Raw genomic sequence first — 21,460 nt, 5'->3', positions numbered from 1 at the left:
CACCCCCCAACCTCCCTCACCCCGCCTCTCTTCATTTACACAATCTCCGAAGTTTCTCGCCCTCTCTGTCTCTCTCTGCGCCGAGCGAGCGCGCACACAAACATTGAAACCATCGCTCACACGTAGCCTGTACGCCGATTGATACAGCGATCACTCACACATGCCGGTGACAACACACAGTCCTGCTGCGATGAGAATAAATGCTGGAGTCTTAAATATTTTATGCAGCACAAATATAACACCCCGCAGACAAAACCTCTCTCTCTCTCGCTCTTTTTCGCTCTTTCATTCTCATGATGTAGTGTCGGCCGCTACCAATTTCATCAAAAATTCAATAACCTCCCCTGTAACTGGGACTGTCACACAAACAGAGGGGAAAAAAAGACTGAGAGACCGAGACAGACCGAGCAGCGAAGGGAAATAAAATAAGGAGGTAAACAGAGGAATGAAGTGACACAGGGAGATGATAAGAGTCGGTGGAAGGAGGGGAGAAAAGAGAGAGGGTGGGGAAAAAATCAATGCAGATGGAAACTGAGAGGAAACCTGGGGTGGTAATAAGTGAAGATTACAGAAGTGAAACTTCTGGAGTTGTTTTTAGGTCCGAACCCAAATTTTGTAACCAAAGCCGAGTGAAGCAGGTTTGGTTCGCTGTTTATCTGCAGTGACATGCACACATCACACCTACATCCAGGCGCTGCTTCTGGGTTCAAGATTAACAGTTGTGGGTCATATTTGAGGAGAAAGCAGAGAAGCGAGGTGAGGTACAGAGGCTTTTTTGGTTTTTTGAACCATATTTTTTGCAGGTCTCTTTCTGCCTTTACAACGAGTGTTCAGCAGAAGCACAGGTGGTCCGCTTTAATCATGGACAAACTGAGCATTTATTGAACGCACACGCCATTGCAGGCAGACCCTCGGGGGCTTTTTACTACAGTGACATTTGTGCTTAAAAGGTCACAAGACAAATGCAAGAGCTCAGTTTGCAGGCGTGAGCTGCACGGACGCAACCTGAGGTGAATGAACTTTGTAAAATGAGAATAATTTTTGAAAGCCAAGCCTTAACCACATCACCGGCACGTCATAACACAGCTTTGTGAAGGTGTAGATGGGTGAGGTGTAGCTGGACAAACCTCCCAGGGAGCCCGAGGCAGGGAACAGCTGTGCACCTGATAACCTCGATTTTACACAGCAATTTCATCATTTTAGAAATTCGCTCTGGTCTGGCCTGTGGATGCTAAAACATTTTAGGTAGTAGCTTTGGGGTAAACAGAACAAGCCTCAGGCTGTCACAAGCCTAGATTAATGGGAAGGTTGCATCAGGAAGGGGTCTGGTACAAAGTCAGTCAATTATCCAAGAAAAGGATTGACCTGTAAATGTTCGTTGAACCAGTTCTCTAGGATTGAAGTGTTATCTTTCTCTGTTCATGTTTTTATTCAGAGCCAAGATGGAAATGTGGTTGTGCATTTTGTAATTAAGCAAACAGATTTCGAACAAATGTCTAATTACCCAAAAATGAAATGTGTGAAGACATAATTTTCAGGGTCATTGGAGTGACGGCGGGTCAGTAATCTACCCTTAGGAAGGACACATCGCCGTATTGTCTCAGTGCAGGAAAAAACTGCTTCACTGTGTATTTGATGCTCATCTTTCTCCTGCTGCAGCATGTAATGTGTTGCCATCTGGATGCAGGTTCTGTGCCAACAAATGCCGACTCGGTTTAACTCAGCACTGATATTACTAACTCTGATCTGTGGCCATTTTCTGATAACAATTGCAGATTTGTGCATTTAAATGTTAAACTCATATGCAGGTAAAGTTTTAGTCTCCACTCACTGCAGCTTTAGCGATGTGAGAGCAGTTTTGCTTAGCCCAGTCATAATGAACTTACATCTGTCAGCTTATAACATTTGCTTCTACCCAAAAAGACATTTCCTGTGGGTGGTTTAAATCTCATATCAATCATGCTGACAACATTAGCTGAGTGTTCAGTTTGGATTTGAATTTCTATTAAATTGCAAATCAGTCTAAATTTGTTTTGCTTGTCAGCTGCATTTGAAAACACACATAACTGGGAGACGAGTGGTTTAAACTGAGTGAGTGTCTAAATAATGCGCAAATTAAAGCTTGGAGTTAGAGACAGGTTTATATAGATAAAAGCTATTTATGCGTTGTCTCTCTGGTTTGTTGCATTATCCTTTTTGTTTAAAAGCAGTTTGTTGTTGTGATCTTTTGAAGAACCTTATGAAGTTTCCTCTCTCTCTGTCCTCAGGTTATTTGAGACTCTCCAGTCTCTCTTCTGGTCCATATTTGGGCTGTTAAATCTGTACGTCACCAACGTGAAGGCTCGCCACGAGTTTACGGAGTTTGTCGGGGCAACCATGTTCGGGACGTACAACGTTATCTCACTGGTGGTTCTGCTCAACATGCTGATCGCCATGATGAACAACTCCTACCAACTCATTGCTGTGAGTGAAAGCACGAGTGTGCTGAAAGGATTAATGAGTGAGGGGAAGCTTGTTTGGTGTCATTTGTCCAGTGAACACTCTTGATCTCAGTTCCTATACCGTGAGAAGTTTGTTTGTTTAGGGTTAGTGTGCTTTCTGTTTTAATCAGGATGCGACCGTCACTGCATGTTAAATTACAAAACACTACAAGTTTTCTCCATAATCTGAAAGATCAATGATAATTATGAAATTCATCAAATTACTTTTATAAGAAGTTAAGATTTCATGCTATGGTGTGAACTGCTCCCTGCAAAGAGAATTTGATATGTTAAATATTGAAGTCAAATATTTAAGTTCAGTGGACGTTATCAACCATTAATGAAGAGGAATTCAGAGATTTCAGATGTCTGTCCTTGTCACTTGAGCTTGTAAATTCAGGTGCCTCCTTCTCCTGCTGCAGGACCATGCTGACATTGAGTGGAAGTTTGCACGCACCAAGCTGTGGATGAGTTACTTTGACGAGGGCGGCACGCTGCCGCCTCCGTTCAACATCATTCCAAGCCCCAAGTCCTTCTGGTACCTGCTCATGTGGCTCCACAACAAGCTGTGCAGGACAGGGCAGCCGCCCGGGGAGGAGACGCACAAATGTGAAAACCTGCGGGAGTTCACGGTAAGTGGAGGCAGAATAAGGTAGAGGCTCACAGTATCTGGATTCTGTTTGCGACATTCTTGTTGAGCTTAACCATAATGGTTCCCTCTTAAATTATTATTTTGTCACTGAAAGCATCAACAGTCTGTTCAGATGTTTGCACAGCATCTTTCTAATTTGCTTTTTCTGAGTTTAACTCTTGGGCAGGGTTTCACAACCTTGTGGTGGTGCAAGGTTTCAATTGTAAATTGAAAAGGACACTATAAAAGACAGATAAAACAAGAGCCCAAAAAACCTACACAATCTGCTCTCTAGACACAATTTCAAAACCAAAGATTTGATGTATTTATAGAAATATAGAGATAGAAATATTACACGTTTAATTAAATTCAACCTGGAAGTTGTTTCATAATCTTGCTGACGATGTCGAGGACAAGCGGTAGTTATAGATTATAACTCTGACACTGGGTGAGAGACACCCACCCTGGACAAGTCCCTCTCTGCGTTATGTTCAGTATTTGTTGAGGATATGAACGGGAAGATGGAAATTATAACTATTTCCCTGTTTTCTTGCAAAAGTGAAGTACAAAATATTTGATGGGAAGGATGGACTGTTTGTACTGAAGCACATGTATTGTTTTATTTCCTTTATTCTTTGTGTCATCCTTGTTGCCTTCTGCACTCCAGTCCCAGACAGGAATGTGGTTTAGTCTGTTTGTATTTGGAAAGATGGAGATGAATTTTGAAAATGACTGATGGTGACAGAACAAGATGCAGCTGCCAGGATCAAAACTCTGCAGTTATGAGACACTCAGAACAGCAGCTGCAGACGAAACCTTTAAAGTTCACAACGTTGAGAAAAAACTGGAGTCGCTGCTAATGTGTGAACTAATATGCTATGTGTGCGCAAAGCCTACAAACTGTCCTGGGCTGAAGACTGAAGAATTTACAGGCCATAAATGGAAACTTAGCTGGAGGTTTGAACTCTTCCCTCATAAAGACTACATTCGATGATCTTCTCTATACCCTTAATGACAAGTTTTGACACCTCAGTGTATGTCAGTAAAGTCGTGGTTTGATGACCATTGGAATCATTCCTGGGTTTTTCTACAGGTATCTGTAGAGGCAGAGACTACTCTCACTGGAAATCTGTCTGAAATATGACAGAAACCACTGAGTTCAGAAAAGAGAAACAACGGTTTCAGGGGCAAAGACCTGAAGAATGACTGTGGTAAACTTCAACAGACTGCTATGGAGTGAATCTTGGGCTTTTCTGTGTGGAGTTTGCACATTCTACCTGTCCGTGTGTGTATTCCCTTCTTTCTGACATCCAAAGACGTGTCTGATAGGTTGACCGATGACTCTAAATTGGCCATATGTGTGAATGTGAGAGTGGATGGCTGAATGACTGGTGGACCTCATCTCTTGCCCTGTGATGGGTGGAAAACACCTCCATGACTCTGAAATGAAAAGATGGATCTTCTTTAGCTTGTAAATCAGAATGAAAAGCTTAAAAGCCAAACTGTACTACAAAGGTCTTTGATGCAACTAAAATCTTCAGAAAGGCTCCTTAGGGGACTTTTATGCTGCTGTCACACTAAGGAAGACAGATTATTGCAACCTTGTCCAATAAACTTGTGATTGTTCCCTTTGAAATGACTTGTGTGCAGGAGCAAAACAGCAATGATTTCAACTCTCTGTCTGTTAGAGTTGAAATGGGAACTTGCAGATCTGTCGCCAGCTGCATGCATAGGCCATCTTACATCTGCCTCTTATGTCCGAGACAGAAATTTGTCCACAAATAGTGACGTAGTCGCTGCAGGACAGTTATTTACCTGCAAAATGACACCGGTGCTTGATTTATATAGGAATATAACCAGATTGAAAACAGCTGAATCATCGTCACTATTGCAAAAAGGCACACTGTGTGTACGTTTTGCTAACCTGCACAGACTGACTCCCATTGATTGCTATGTGTTGACAATCTGTCTGCGCCAGACTGACTTGCCAGTCTGTCTGAGAGTAAATGCAGTCAGCCCGAGTCGGACAGCACCGTGTCTTCATGTGTAATCGCCTTATAATTGAAAATGCTTGATCAATCAACTACTTAGTCAACTAATCGGCCTCTAAAAGCAAATTCAGTGCAATCACTGCGTGGCTGGGTATCGTCACTGATTTCTAGAATCGATTCGATTCCGATTCACAATGTCCTGAATCGATTTGATCCACGATTCGATTCGATTCGAATCTGGGAAATTTTGCCTCAGACAGTCAGAAATAATATAATTCAGATCAGTACATTTACATATTTTTGTATCTATAAAAAGGAAGCTGACACTTTCCAGACTTTATCAAAGGTGTAAGCATCACAGCAGAGGCCTTTGTGTCAAAGTAGCTGAAGATAAAACAGAAAAACATGAAGGTGATTTTCCTGGCCTGGGATTTTATATAAGTATTCTGCAGTACATCAGAAACGAAAGAAAACCATTAATCAGCATATGAACATTACCTCTGAAGTTACAGCGGTTTTATTAGAGACACGGCTAACAGGCATTTTGTATTTTAAAAAGTTTACATTTGTTCAGAAGCCTGTTGAACGGCAGAAATGAGGTTTTCTTTTCGGAAGTAAGTAAAAAAAACATCGGCCGACAGCGCTGTAAACAACAGTAGACTTGTGCGTAACAAGCAAGCGAATAATGCAGAAAACAGATTTTTAGACTGAAACTGTTCTTGAAGTACAGAGAGAGAGAGAGAGAGCTGTGCATGAAGTGTGATTTTATTGTGGTGGAAGCAAAACAGTAAAAGTCAGAGTGAATTCATGACGATGTTTTTGTGAAGCGTAGTTTGGATCTTCTTTTGCTGCTGGTTTGGTCAATATTGTTTGGAGAGAGATCAAACTAACAGCTTTAGAATCGGCGCAAAAAGGGCGTGAACACAAAGCGCCGACCCGCCGAAACATCAGAATCGGCGAGCTGTCGGCTTTCAGCCCAGACCGTGTGCGTGCCGTCAGGTGCAGTCACATCTCACTGATTCTGATCCGCGGGTCGGCGCTTTGTGTTTACATCTTTGTGAAGAAGCCGTGTTCCTGCTCTCATTTACAGTTTTAAATGTTTGGTGGTTGTTGAAATTTTGTGAGGTTTCACCTGAGATTCTGGAATTTTGGGCAAAATACATTTATATTAAAAAATCAATTCAGGATTTTAATGAATCGATGTCACGTTATCCAAGCCAGAATCGATTTTAATCGATGAATCGATTATTAAAACCCACCCCTAGTGACAACCAATCTTTCCTAGTAGCGATCAGGTCACTAACCTATTTTTAGGTTCTCTAGTGGGGTGTCAAACATAGGAATTTTCCACTATAAATACAGGACAGTCTGGGCAGTAAGCTACCAGGAATTTTTATTTTGCACATTTGCCATTTAGAAATCAGGGACTTATTCTTGAGATTGCACTTGTTTTTCTTATATTATGATATGTCAGGGATTAATTAGCTTCACTGGTCCGGCCCACGGTGTAAAATTAGTTTGACATCCCAGCTCGAGTGTGACTGAATCACAGAAGAAACAAAACTAATTTAAATAATAATAATAATGATAATAACAGTCCATTTCCATTAGCTGAGAAAAGCTGAACAGCTGCTTGTGAGGAGTTTATGCCTCATGTATTTAAAAAGCTCTCATTAAAATAATGTATTTGGGTTTGGTTTGGGGGTTTTTTTAGCCAAAATGGATTTGACAGTAGTCCCAATATAAAAGCCACAATATTTACAGCAGTATTTCTCTTTTAAACTTTGACATACTGTATTTGTCTTCTGCTGACTCTGAATTTTGGGGGTTTATTACACAGACAACTGTGATCAGCCTACATACACTAGAGTAACAGAGATTTGTGAAACCTGACAGAAATCCAGGCTTTTTCTTCTTATGACTGAACATTTCGGGTTGATGGTTTGGTTTGCTGTGAAGTACCGACTGAAATAGAAGCAGCATAAAGCAGCAGAGTTAGTACAAAAAGTGAGTGGGGAGGCGGAGGAAGGACTTGTCAGCTGATGTTCTTTTTGTGATTAATAAAATCATGGAGATCCAAATGATCTGCAGTGAATGTGGCTTTTTTGACCTCTGAGCAGTCGCCCACCTGATCAAAGCAGAAGGACTCGGTCTGCTCGCAGTGAGGGTGGATTAAAGAGGCAAAGAAAGAGCCGAACACAGAAAAAGCCTAACAAATACAATCGCACCGCACGTGGACGAACATCAGCTGCGTTTCTATAATCACAGAAGGAACATCGGCAGATAAACACATTTAACAGCCCAGTCAGCTGGAGAGAGCCGGCGAGCACGCGGCGCAGAGCGATAATTCACACACACACACACACACACACACACACACACACACACACACACACACACACTGCAGCTGGCATGCTCACCTCAACTGAAGTCAGCTGAGTTATATAAGCCAACCAGCCCACATAGGTTCACAGAGACACACACAGCACTGCAGAGATCTGATTGAGGGAGAGAGTGTGTGTGTGTGTGTGTGTGTGTGTGTGTGTGTGTGTGTGTGTGTGTGTGTGTGTGTGTGTATTAAGAGTAAACACAAAAACAGCGTGAGATATGAAGAATAATGATTGCTCTGAAGAAAGGGACGGGGTTGAGTGAAGTTTTTTATGTGTCAGGTTTTTTGCATTAGCAGCAAGCAGTGAGAGAAAGAGAGGGAGACAGTTTCGAAGGGGGTCGAGTTAGACAAGTGTAGAACATGACGAAGATGAAGTGGAGATGGAGAGGTGAAACGGCCGTGATTGGGCCGAGATGAAAACAAAATGAAAAAATGCGAGATACGAAACAGGAGAGAGATGATGGATGTTTGTGTGACAGATGCAGAAATGAAGGAATGCTGATAAGGACGACGAGCCTTTAGTCGTCTCGACGCCAATGAAACATCGAGTTACGGCTGACGTGCATCTGCGGCTGACAAATATCCGGCCAAATATTCGTCTGTTTTCTGATATTGTTGAGATTTTAAAAGGAGCAAATTGGTTTGAATGAGCTCTCTGTTTCTCGTGTGTCTAGGATTGTGATAAAGTTGATGTGTGAGGTTAAAAAAATGATACTTTGCCCCATAAAGCCTTTACATTACCATGTAAAATGAACTTGTGGATCTCACCACAGCTCCTCCATGTTCAAAATCCTCCCAACCTATGACCAGTTGAGTTATGTTTCTGAACACAGTTTTTCAGCTTTTGTCGTGTCCCTGAACACCACGCTCTCGTATGTCAGATACTGATTTGTGTGCATTTACGTGAAATCTGTGTTTTCCACTTTTAAAAAGGAGAAAAAGTCTACATTTGGATGTGAAACACTTTACTTTTTTTTTTTTTTTTAAATGATTTGAGCATTAAAACTACATGTTTTGGAAAGTCGTAGTTTGGGTTAAACTGTTTGGTGCTGCATCACATTGAGATCTGGTGACTGTGGAGGCCATTTGAGTTCAGTGAACTCATTGTCATGTTCAAGAAACCAGATTTGTGGATTCGGTTTGAGCTTTGGGACACGGTGCATTATCCTGCTGGTAACTGCCATCAGAGGCCTGGTACACTGTGGTCATAAATGGATGGAAATGATCAGCAACAATACAACTCATGCAAACTGTGGCATTTAACCCTCTAAAGCCTAACCTGTTGCTGGTGTCAGAGAGGTTTTTGCAACATTTTTTTAAACATCCGAAACTCCCAGAACTCTTGAACCATTTGCACAATTAAAGTAATTCCAATGCTTCCTGAAAGCAGCAACTCTGCACTTTTCAATGATATTAGGGTGAATACAGTAATCCCAGTCATGGCGTCACAGCAGCCCCAAGAAGACAAAGGTTTGTTGACAGATGAGACAGACTTTGGGTTCTTTGTACCATTATTTTTACTGTGTCCTGTGTTATTTGCCGAGATTTGGAAGGAGGCACCTTGCATGGGTTTACCGTGACTCTCATATCACTGAAAAGCACAGACTTGCTGCTTTCAGGAACTGCTGAAATTTTTCAATTGGTTCAGGAGTTACAGTAGTTTGTGCTCACAGCGGTTTTAATGGGTTAAACAAAGCTCTAACGGACCTAAAGCGTGCCAAGAAAATATTCCCAATGCTATCACAGTATCAGCCGCCTGAACCATGATGGATCCACTGCTTTCATGTTGTTTAAACCAACTTCTGACGCTACAATCTCAGCGTTTCAGCAGAAATCAAGACTCACCAGACAGGAAGCTATTATCCAGTCTTCTGTCCAGTTTCACTGAGGTGGTAGAAATAACAGTAATAGACTAAGTTTCCTGTTTCTAGCTGACAGGAGTGGCGTCCGGTCTTCTGCTGCTATAGCTCATCTGGTTCAAGGTCTGACATGCTATGCATTCAGAGATGCTTTTCTGCATACCTTGGTTGTAGCGAGTGGTTGTTTGAGTTTATGCTCCTATCAGCTCAAAGCAGTCTGGCCGTTCTGCTCTGTTTTCCCAGAGAACTGCTGCTCACTGGATAGTTTTTCATTAAACTCTAAAGATGGTTGTGTGGGAAAATCCAAGCAGAGAATTAATTAATTAATCTCCTTTCCTCCTCAATGTGATGCCCATGCTGTTTTGCATTGAGCAGTTGTACCCAAAAAAGGGCCACTGAGTGCACGTGCTGCAGATAACAAATATATTTCCATTTGAAATGCATTCTTTTCAAACTCATCTGAATCACAAACACAGATTGTTTTTTATGACTAGTTCATGTTTTGCTGTGGGACCGAGCAGGCAAACGTGGAAAGCCAGAGGCAGGAAGAACAGCAGCGCAGACATATGTGACAGTAGATGTTACATGAAGTCACACAGCAGGAAAGTGAGGAGCTGTCGTGGTGGAGGTGGGAGGTGTTTTGCCAACTGCAGATTTATTGTTTTTTATTAATATTATTTAATTTGTTGTGATCAGATAACTGTCTAGATCCTGCATTTAAAATCCTTAGCTACAAGAACATCAGCACACAATACACATAAAGTAAAATGACTCATAATAAAAAGGAAAAATTCGATCATATATTTTATTGTGTTTTCTGAGCTTTTTTTTTTTAAACCTGTTGTCACTTTAGTGCAGTGGTTACTTGTATGGGTTTGATGTGAAAACAGATGTTTTCTCTACTTTTTTCTGAACTCCTTTAACGGTTTCACCTCGATTTATCTATTATTCTATATGTGATATCGTATTGCGAAATCTGCACGTATTCATGTCTGTTTGTCTTCTTGAGTTCAGCAAAGTCTGCAGCAGAGTGACAAGTCCTGTGTCTTAGGTTTGGTTTGCTGTAGCCCGCTAAAAATAACCTTCATGCTCCCAGCATGCTCGCCTCGATTTAATTTATCATTGGATAAGGTGAGAAAAGCCTTTTATAGAGGAGAGATTCACATTTCTGCTCGTTTCTGCCACTGTAATGATTGTGATTCTGGATGACAGCACTGAAATGTGAATGAAGGGCATAACTTGGCCCTTTAAACTGTTACATATATAATAGTTTTGAGTGGAAAAAAATGATTAAATGAAATTCATTATTCGGCACCTCTCTAGTATGAAGGATTGTAAAAGCTTAATTTTCTTATGAAATTCCCAAAATCAATTTGTTACCTGGCTGCTTTTGGTTCAGTTTGGCACTAGAAGACAAACTCTCTATAAAAATGTCAGATTTATCATCCTGATGATGATCTCTATAAACCGATATGAATATGCATATTTGTGGTTTCTGTTTGTAGTCTCGTTTCTGTGGCACAATCGCGTTTGAACAGGCTCGACTAGCTCAAAGGTAAACAGTCTATGTGGAGAGCAAAAAGAGGGGACACATTAGCAAATTTCCGGGCTCAGTTCACCAGCTGTCATCCTTTGATTCAGCAAAGTTTTTTTTCTTTCAGTTTACCTGTATTTGAAACAGTGACAGGCAGAAACGTTTGCCCACCCGCTCCAAATTGGGTTTTGTTGTCAGAAGCTAAGTCGAAATATTGTAGCCAGAGCTTCCCCAAACTGCTTTGACAACCCAAAAAATTGGATGTGAAACTTCTAAGAAGGGTAATCTGGTTAAAGGGTACACTCTAAACAAAACCTTGCAGGTGTTTTTTTTTATGAAAAATAAGAAAATGAGAGGGAGAAAAGAGGAAAGTTGGTGAATAAAAAGGTGCAGAGGATTAGTGAGGAGGAAGTGAGGGCAGCTTTGAAGAGGTTGAAGAGTGGTTGGTAAAAGGACTGGGTCTTATATAGTGCCTCTCTACTCTACCTGGGCACTCAAAGCATTTTGTACAACTTTTTATGCTTCATGACAATCCTGTGGAGGTATGGAGTCAATTAGAGAGGGCAGTGACCAGACTGTTTAACACAATCTACCAAATTACAGAGAAGATTCATGGGTGTAGTGAAGGAGGACATGCAAAGGGTTAAGTGACAGAGGATGCTAGGGAATAGGGTAAGATAAAGGCAGGTGATCTGCTGCAGTAACCCTTAAAAGGGTACAGCAGCAAGAAGAAGAAGAGCCAAACCTTAATAAAAATGGTCCCATAGAGGAGTTGACCCCAAATATACCAGATGAAAGTGTCATTGTTGCCTCCTTATGTAGGCTTTGTTGGTCTTTGGTGGCGAGAGGGCGTTCCCTGCGCTCATAAGTGAGGGTACAGTTTAGTTGTAAGGGAGTGCACATTTTTGGAGATACAGGAGTAAAAGAACTTTTTGCTAAATGTGGAAAACCATGTATTAACACAACGTTTCTTCTCTTTGCAGGAGCGTCATGCCGACAGTCTGAGGCAGAATCAGCACTACCAGGTGTGTAGTTCCTGCACAGTCTTCATCTTTACTGACATACAGTAGGAGTGTCCTTACTACTTTTCCCCACACTGCTTTGCCAGCAAACTCAGTGCCTTCAGGTTTATAGTCACTGAGTTATATGTAAAGTCCCCACTTTGTATTACTACTCGGTCTCGCTTCCATTTGTTTGACTCTTGTCCAAAGATGGCCACATGTGGCTTCAGAAAGCCAGTACTTCCATCTGGCTGCCATAATGCAAATGTTGAGGCTTCAACATTGAAAACCAGTGAATCTGTGATTCTAAAGTGTATGATTCAAGGGTGCTGTAGGGTTCAGTAAAGGCTCGCTGATAAGGCCAATGTAATCCAGATGCTCTGAAACATCTTCACTGTTTCTCTTGAACATCAGGTAACTATTATCACCTGAGAATTTTTTAACCCCCTTGGCCTTAAAAATCACTAGAGAAAAGCTTGTGTGCTTTTCATCTCGTGAATAGCAAAAGGTCTGATTACTGTGAATCCAAGTGAATTTGTGTTTTGAGAGTTTTGCTCTACTTTGAGTTACAAAGACAGTGAGCACCTTTTTCAGTAAACGAAACCGTGTATTGTTTTTGGCAGCTGTAACCCTCCGTTTGATGTCCAGCTTTAAGGGGATTTTTTTCAGTATTAGTAGAGCAAATCAACCAAAACTGAGCTCTTTTATTTTGACACCTCAGCACTGGCAGGGACTACAAACGCAGGAACGCCAGTACTTTGTATTTGGCAGTGCTGATTGTTACTTTGATATCCGTCCATGTTTTTTAAGGTTTGCTGCAGGAATCTGTCCTGCATTTTAACAAGAGTGTGTGGTGTGTCTTGGCAGAGGCGGAGAGTGACAGCATGCCAGACCGTCCTGTTTGGCAGGCACAGGTGTTGACTGTGGGAGGATGCAGTGTGTTAGTGTGTGCGCGCACTGTTGCAGTGTGTCAGGGTTTGAATTGCCACCCACTGAGCACCAAATGCTTGTGAAATTTGTCTTTGGTCTGTAAATCAATGAGGGTGACCCGCCTCATTGGCTGATTACTTAATGAGACAATAACATTTAAATTCCTACACAGGGTTGAATTGTGCTGCATTGCAATGTTCACACAGCTCAGACAGACACAGAGCACAACAATATAATATCTGAATGAATAAAGATTCAGTGGGTTTTCAGTACATTAGAAATCAGTAAAAGTCAGTGTATCATGGAGATGGATTTAGCCAGTATAGTAAGTACTTAGTAAGTTTGTGAAGTTTCTCTTTGTAGGGATTATTTTTTCAGTAGGAGCACATCCTTGATTTGGAGGCGATTTGTTTGGAGGGATTTACAGAGAAGATACATACAAGCTTAAACGTCCAAGAACTACAAGACACTCTCGCGGCTTTTTAAAACCCCCAATTTAGCATTTTAACTTAATTCTTCATGGCACAGATTCAACAAGCTGCTGGAAACTGTTGAGACAACGCCGGTCTCTGCAATTCTTTTGGTCCTGATAGAGATCACGCTGAGATGTTTCCATGTTTTACACAATCCTTTTATTACCCATTATTCTTACAGATGCATCTGGAGATCAGCACACTGCACTCCTATGCAGTCCTATGCTAAAGGCTGATCTAAAGAACTCCACACAACAGTTACAGTTATAACCTCTGGTCTCCTCCCCCCCACAATAGAAATACACTAGTACAGTGGCCAAGGGTGCTGACACCCTGACCCCCAAATCCTTTTAAGGTAGTGTGCGTTTGCCCTTTGTTTGCCCCTCACTCTCAGTAACTCTTGCTTCCTCCCCTAGGGGTGGGGGTTGATTGTCCTCCTGCCTTGGACCCCAGTTCTTTGTTGATTTTTGACAATCTCTACATGCCCTAAATTCATGTGATTGGTTGATTTGATATTAACAACAATGACCTGTGAACTGGCTGTAACCAACGAAAGAGCAGTTGAGAGTACAGAGAGGGTGGAGTGTGAAGCTATCAGCAGGTGTTAGCATAGACTGGACAGGTCCATCACAAAAACACAACCACATGCTAGCAATGAAATTATGGCACCTGTCTCCAACAGGAAGTGATCCGGAACCTGGTGAAGAGGTACGTGGCAGCAATGATACGCAGTGCCAAGACAGACGAGGGACTGACAGAGGAAAACTTTAAGGTGGGTGATCAGAATAAAGACAGAACACCTCTCACATGCTGTAAGTAATGAGTGTAAAATCCATCTTTCTTCAGGTTTGCAGCAAATCTGTAATTAAAAGCTTCACAGGCCAGTCTGCAGAAACAGAGCACAGCAACTGTTTATGTATGTTAGTGCTGTGATAATAGTGCAGGTTTCATTGATACCAGATGCAGAGCTGCTCTTCGTCTCTACTGAGATTTATCAAAAGATTTTTAATAACCACCTCCTGCCCCAAATCTACAGCTCTCATCAATACCAGCCATTAAGTCAATAACCCTTGAAGAGAGCTTCTTTGCCTTTCCAAAATATTCTGGGCCATAAATTATTCTGAGCTGCTTTTACCTCCCGAGTCTGTTTCTCATGAAGCCCTTGGAGCCCAGCCTGGGCTTTGAAGTGGAAAGTTCCTCTGGGTTTTTCAATGCAAAAACAACATCAGGTGCACATCATACTCAATCAATGTTCACACCCCGAGTGTGCTCGTGTACTTCTGTGTGTACTAATGTAGAATACGGGAGTTGTAATTGTGCAGAAAGTGCGCGTTTGTGTGCTTAAAAACACATAGCTAAGATCAGGTGCATGCTGAAGTCAGTTTTTACTCTCCCCAGTGAAGCATTTGGATCCCATATGGTGAGACAGACAAAAAGGATTTTTTTTTTAGCAGAGTTATTTGGGTCTTGTTGCTCTCTGTTTTGCAGGAGAAAAATGCAGCAAGCAGCGAGTTACAGTAAACAGAGTGCATGTTTATGCAGGCATTTATGGTAATTTTCTGTATTAAAGCTACAGGCTAAATTCATGATGCACGTGATCTGAATGGGAATAAACATCAGCCCTCCTCCCTGGTGGATGCTTCAGAGCTAAGCAACACAGTGAAAATCTTCCAATAGTTGTTTTACTTTCTTCTTGGGGGGAAAAGGGAGAGGCAATTCCTTCCCTTCAATGCTTATCCATTTCTAGAAACCAACTGATTTAAGGAATATAATTCGTTTAATCTGTGATGAAATGATTAAAAGGCTAATCTTTGGAGATGTAGAATCCCATTTTCCAAAAATGTCCTAAAGGTCTCAATTTAAAAAGAACAAAGCAACATTACATAATATACACACTAAATAAACAGCTACAAATAATTGCTTGGCCCCGCCCATCCACAGCCTCTAGCTATTATGTAAGAAAACTGGGTACGAAGACCCACATCATACGGATGATGAAGAGAAATTCAAAGCAATTCGAATGCAGATTGTTTGTAAAACAAATAAGCAAAAGATTTGGAGTATAAACAAATGGAAACTGTTAACAGTTGTTTTAAAGTAAAGATGGCCTGAAGCACAAAAATACAAACAAACAACATGATGGAACTCTCAGTCAGAAGAAACTGATCTAATTTGTCTCTGTTCCATGAAAATACACAGAAATATAGATATCGCATAATGTCTGGGTCGCTATACAGATTTAGATTGTACTGTAAACCAATTTTTAGAAGAAATGACAGTTCAAATAAACACGAGGGTATGTCCTAGGGCTCTCAAGGTCCTTTGGAAATTGGAAGTGTGGAGAATAAATCATGATTTCATGGTCTCAAGTTACTGAGTACCTTGTAGGAAGTGGAAGAACCAGGGTTTTAAGGGTTTGACCCATTAAAGACTGTGAAGAATAACGTTTCCACTTCTTTCTTCTTTCTTTCTTTACTCAGAGAAAGTTAGCTGCTCCATTGATCTAGCATTATATTTTGCTGACAATGCCACACAATGGCAATTACAGACATTAAAGACAAAAACCACAAGAAAGTGCTCTAGTATCATTCCCCAAAATCAAATACAACTCAGTGCTAAGTGACACTTTGGACCATACCACCTGGAATTGTTCTTTACAATTGTATTGCAAGATATAACACACCTCTGGTCATAGGATATTTGCAAAGGTGATATCGGGTACAGGGTGTGAGACATCAGTGAGTTTATCTCACCCCTTTCTTGCCACTCGTGTCTCCCAAAGTTGGGTCGCACTATGTTGTTGCTGACTTGCAATCTTACTGCCCAAGATGATGTATTCATAACAGTCAAAAAAGTTGAGTTTGGAACGCTGGTCACTTCATCATCAGTTTTACCAACAAATTTTCCATCAGCAGGAGGAAGCTATATCATTAGTACAGTACAGTACCAATGCTAGCAGGCTATCTAGCTATTAGCATTGCCATAAATACTTGTTACACTGTCATCTTCAGTACAGAAGTACTTGGTGTCAGATGTGTGGCTATACAGTTTAAGAAACTTTGAGTAAACCCTGAAGCTTCTGATATTTTAATACTGGTGGGTTAACAGACTTACTCATTTTGTCCATGTTAAACCTTTATTTTCTCTTCTTTTATGTTAAGCAGTTGAGACTAAACCTACAAGTTTCATTGATGCCAACTAAACTGAGAATAAATGTTTGCTTCTCGTCATTTCCCCTCCACCGACCCCAGTCTCTTTACACTCACTTTCAGGATTTATCCACTCTGTTTTCCTCTCTTTTTGCATGTCTCTTGACCTTGATCTTCCTCTCTTCATCACCCTCCTCTTCACCCTCTGCTTCTACAAACTAATGGTTCACCTCCCCTCTCTCAGCCAGTCATCAGCCTCATCTCTCCCACTTACCCTCCTCACCCTCACCCTCGCCTTCCCTTTCTGTGGTTTTTACTTCTTGGTTTTCCTCTGGATATTAGATATTTTTTGATATAGGGATTTAGAATTAACAGTACATCCCTCCGAATGAAAAGTAGAAGTGCTACTTTTTTTAAACCTCAATTTTAGCTTCTCATAGCAGGAAATGTTATATCCTTAGGATTTACATTATGAATTCATGTCTATCTTTAGGAGCTGAAGCAAGACATCTCCAGTTTCCGCTACGAGGTCCTAGATCTCCTTGGGAACCGGCGTCCTCCTCGGCGTAACTACTCCTCCTCCAGTGAGACAACGAAAGATGATGGTGCCATGGCATCTGAGGACGACAGCGAGTCAGGTGAAGGCACCGGAGGAGGCTTGGGAGTCCAGAGATCAAAGAGCGTGACCTTCATGACTCCAGCAGAAGACGACACAAAGCCGACACCAACGCTCGGCGTGTCTGCACTGGTGCGTTCTATTTCTGGAATGACCCAGGTAGAAAGGGGGGTAGGTGGGGAGGAGCTGGAGGAAGGTATTGAATGGGGGACAGAGGAGGAGGAAGAGGAGGGAAAACCAAAGAGCAATGGGCTGAAGACGACCGTCATCTCTCCATCCTCCACCTCTGTTGTCCCGTCGTCATCTTCATCATTCTCTTCAGCACTCTCATCATCACTCGCTCGTACAAGGAGCCGTTTGCAGCGCCTATCAGGTCCAAGTGCAAAGACGGACTCTTTCAAACGCCTCTCCTACCTGTTCTCCCGCTCCAAACGCAAAGCCCCACCCATGCCTGTCCCTGTTCAGTCCCCAGTCTCCTACACCATCTCTGACGGGTTGCTCCGCCCCTTGGGGAGCCACAGCCACTCCGACTTCGGACTCAGCAACGTGACCAGAAGCGAGACTCACCTGAACGAGATGGGCCATTCTGTTGACATCAGTAACCCGTCGTTCTCTCCTCGGAGAACGAATGGGCGAGACTCGCTTTTGACACTGCCCCTCCCGCCCCCCTGCCCCTGCCAATCCCTGCACTGTGCTTCCAACATGTCTGAGTCCAGCTCGCGCCTCCTGGACTCCAGTGAGGACGTTTTCCAGGGTGGAGGCATGGGAGGATCGGGTGATGGCAGCGTGGATGGAGGAGGGGGAGGAGGAGGGGTGATGATGATGGGCGGTTGGGTGGGACCTTGCGATGATGTCATCGAGGACAGCTGCGAGGTCATAGAGGACTCCGTCACTACACAGCTATAGAAGAAAGGGACTACCAAACTGTTTTTGTTTGTTTGCAAAATGGCTGAATATATACAGAGATGGAGAGAGACAGAGAGAGAGGGCGGAGAATTTGGTGGAATCCGTTCTAGAACTTACCTGGATGGATTTGGGATTCTGGAATTCTAGAATGCAGCACACCCGAGAATGGAGCAGGTTCTAAGGATTGACTTGATCGTCATGGTAACACCACAGAGGGCATCCTAAAGTGGCAGATGTTCATAGAGACAGTTTGTCTGGTATATTTCAGGGTTTAAACAGACACTTTCACTATTATGTGGACTTTATTGTTGGAAGGTTCTGGAGATAAATTGCTAGAACTCAGTTAAAAGTCCATAAATATCTATTTGGAAAACTTATTCCAGACAATCAAAGTATCTCAAGTTTGACGTTGTCTGGGATTTTTCAGGGTTCAGACACACACCTTTCGCTATCGCATGAACCTCATTGCTTAAAAGTTTTGGAGTTAAGTCGCTAATTAATTGAGCTGACTTACCTTGCTTGCGAGAACTCAATAAAACCTGTTTGGAGAACATTCCAGTAATTTGAAGTATCACCAGTTTGACATTGTCTGGGATTTTTTAAGATGGAAACACGCAAGTTCACCATTGAGTGAATTTCCAAGAGAGCCTAGCTACCTAGCTAAACACAGATAAATGTCATTTATCATCAAGTTTTCTTCAGTGTCACAGAAATCCATGTCCGTCCATCCATGGATACATAAGAAACATTCATTGCTAGAATCCAATTCCGCAGATGTTTAACTGCCAAAATATAAACTATGTAAGATGATAGCATTTTCTCACTGTTGCTATTACAGTTTCCAAATTATATCACAATGTCATATTTAAAATTGGCTATATATATATATATATATATATATATATACATATATATATATAGCCAATTTTAAATATGACATTGTGATATAATTTGGAAACTGTAATAGCGACAGTGAGAAATATATATATATATATATATAATTGTGAATAAAACACAAGAGAAGGAAATATGAATTTCATATCGGGGTAAAAGTATCTAATTAAAAATATGAGGATGTAAATGAGGACAAAGTAAATTACAGGAAAAGTTTGAGGCAGGTTTTGCATTGAAAATTTTGTGGTGCTTTGACATGCTGGGGTCCGCATGAAAGGGGTTGGGGAGGATGATGGTTACAATCATCCCAAATAAGTACTTTGCCAAATGGAGCTAAGTATACCTGAGCTACTAAAATACTGAACTTAACTTAACTGAACTTAAGTGTAAGCTCTTGGACAAATTACATTGATTTCTTGTTTTGTGATGAAGGTCTGTTAGGAGTTATTTTTCCCTCTCGATGGCAGTCCCCGTCTTTTTGTCTGATCTTCACAACCTTCAAAAAGCCAAACTGTCTTTATATACATCTGCCATTTTCCACACATGCCACCATGAGACCAAAGGAGTTCATTTTATTTTTTTCCGAAAGATTAAAACACACATCATTATTATGGGATTACAAGGATTCAAAGTGACTTTTCAAAAAGGAAATATCCCTGTTTGGAAAGTTTCACATAATGGTTTCTTTCCCTTTAACCAAACTTCGAATCTGTATCGGAATAAAAATGGAATTAAATCATCTTAAAACCAGTGGAATTTGAATTGAACTATGCTTTTACATTCAGCTGAATGGAAGGAGATGGCACACGGAATAACGTCCCCTTTAACCATGGAACAATGGATTTAAATTTGACCGAATCACTGGGATGAACAGAAGCAGCATGGAACCTTTGCTCTGCTGTCAATAACCTGCACCCTCTCTCTCTGCATCAACAAGGGCCAAGGAACTTTATTTTATCCTAATAACAATTATACTAGTAATAATAATAACGGTAATAATAATAAGAGACTTCTATTAATAATAATGAGGACTATTCTGGTTTCTATACACTGTCTTTGCTTCTATTTGAGTTGCCTACGATATCCTGGCTTCTCGTTCAGCTCTTCCTTAATAAGTACACTTTAACCTGGTGAATAATAAGATATTTATTGTGTGGAAGAGGGAGGAGGGATGGATAAATGGGGGTGGGAGAGAGAGCTTAAGAAACGCGGGACGTTTTAAGGAAGGAAGAACAAGGTCAGGGGAAATAAAGGCAGGAGGAATGATTGGACGAATGGAGGGAGAGGAAATGAGGCAAATAAGTGAAGGCACATAGATATGCTTGAATGAGGAACAGATGGACTAAAATGGGGATGAGTTTCCCTTTCTATCTATCTGGGAAATCTATTTAAAAGGGAAATTTCACCAGAATTTCATCATGATTTTTTTTTTCTCTTGAAGTCGCTTGGTGAGGCAACTTCAAAGGGTTGGCATGAGCAGAGGCTGTTGAATTTTACTCTGGTTAATATACGACTGTCAGCGGTGAAGTAGAGAAATTATGCATGTTTGATCAAAAAAGAAAAAAAGAAAAAACACCGTTACCTGCAACACACACATGCAAGCACACACACATTCACGCACTTAAAAATCAGCTTGTGTGATGAATAGCTGCCAGCTAAAAGTATTGGTCTTGTTTTTGTTGGTCTCTCAGCAGGATGACATCACCTCCTCTTATTTCTTATTTGACTGTTTTATTCATTTTGTCCGTCCTTGTCCTCTTTTTTTCATAAAAAAGCCCTCTGGTTAGGCAGCTGTCCTGGCAGTAGAAAGCCTCAGAGCAGCAATAAATCAGCATTCCAAAATGTCACGACGTCAACCGCTGTGCATCCTGTAATCATAATGTCACGGCCAGAGCTCGGACAGCAGGTGCACAGTTAAGTGCTTAGCAGTGCCAGCCCATCAATTTAGTATTTAAAAATCAATGTCTTCTTACTTTACATTCCAGTAACAGAGGATGACATGACAACTGCTTTAATACTGTTTGATTTTAGTAATTGTGAGAAATTAAGACACAGTTGGTCATTTAGATCTTAAAAGTACAAGGATGTTTTATTTTTCATTTGAATTAGCAAACATTTCACAATTTGGGATTTGGATATGTTTTCACATTAACTCTTTAGCCCGTCAAGGTCTGCTAGGAGTAACCTCTGAAGCTCCTACTGTGATTGGCCTGTTCAGTACCATCGATTCCTCCCGTGCATTTCCGGCTACTTTTTCACGGCAGTTTTTGAATTTGTCAGTGAGAGAATAGCAGTCATCCTCTTAGTATAAAGAACAATGAACATAGCATCAATATAAGGATTCACAAATGACAGCAGATTCCTGGAGGTAGATTGTTGAAACAATCAGAGTAGACGTGAGCGAATGTACAAAGGAGTGGGACAAAAATGATTTCCCTTCGAACGAATAAAAAAAAGTGCAACAAAGACAGGAGGGAAAAAATTTTCCTTTTTTTCTATCTGCTGGCACTGAAACATCTGGACACGGCCACGCTGTAATCAACACATAATGCAGCAGCACACAAGCACGTCAGCCATGGTTACATCGTAGGCTCTACATGCCTACGA

The 21,460-nt window shown here is 41.4% G+C and overlaps 1 protein-coding gene across 1 annotated transcript in view; it reads left to right on the top strand.

The window, feature by feature from the left end:
- trpc5a (transient receptor potential cation channel, subfamily C, member 5a) overlaps window positions 1–18,808 on the top strand; it is a 207,613-nt gene extending 188,805 nt beyond the window's left edge. The window contains exons 14-18 of the mRNA XM_026163141.1: window positions 2,268–2,463; window positions 2,903–3,112; window positions 11,868–11,909; window positions 13,971–14,060; window positions 16,931–18,808. Coding sequence (XP_026018926.1) covers window positions 2,268–2,463; window positions 2,903–3,112; window positions 11,868–11,909; window positions 13,971–14,060; window positions 16,931–17,959 — 1,567 coding nt within the window. The 3' untranslated portion in view covers window positions 17,960–18,808. The remainder of the gene's footprint in view (window positions 1–2,267; window positions 2,464–2,902; window positions 3,113–11,867; window positions 11,910–13,970; window positions 14,061–16,930) is intronic.
- Window positions 18,809–21,460: the final 2,652 nt, after the last annotated feature.

This window comes from Astatotilapia calliptera, chromosome 3 (genome assembly GCF_900246225.1).
Source record: "Astatotilapia calliptera chromosome 3, fAstCal1.2, whole genome shotgun sequence".
NCBI classification, from domain to species: Eukaryota; Metazoa; Chordata; class Actinopteri; order Cichliformes; family Cichlidae; genus Astatotilapia; species Astatotilapia calliptera.
The sequence above is the reverse complement of the archived record's forward strand: the minus strand, read 5'-3'. Positions and strand labels throughout refer to the sequence as shown.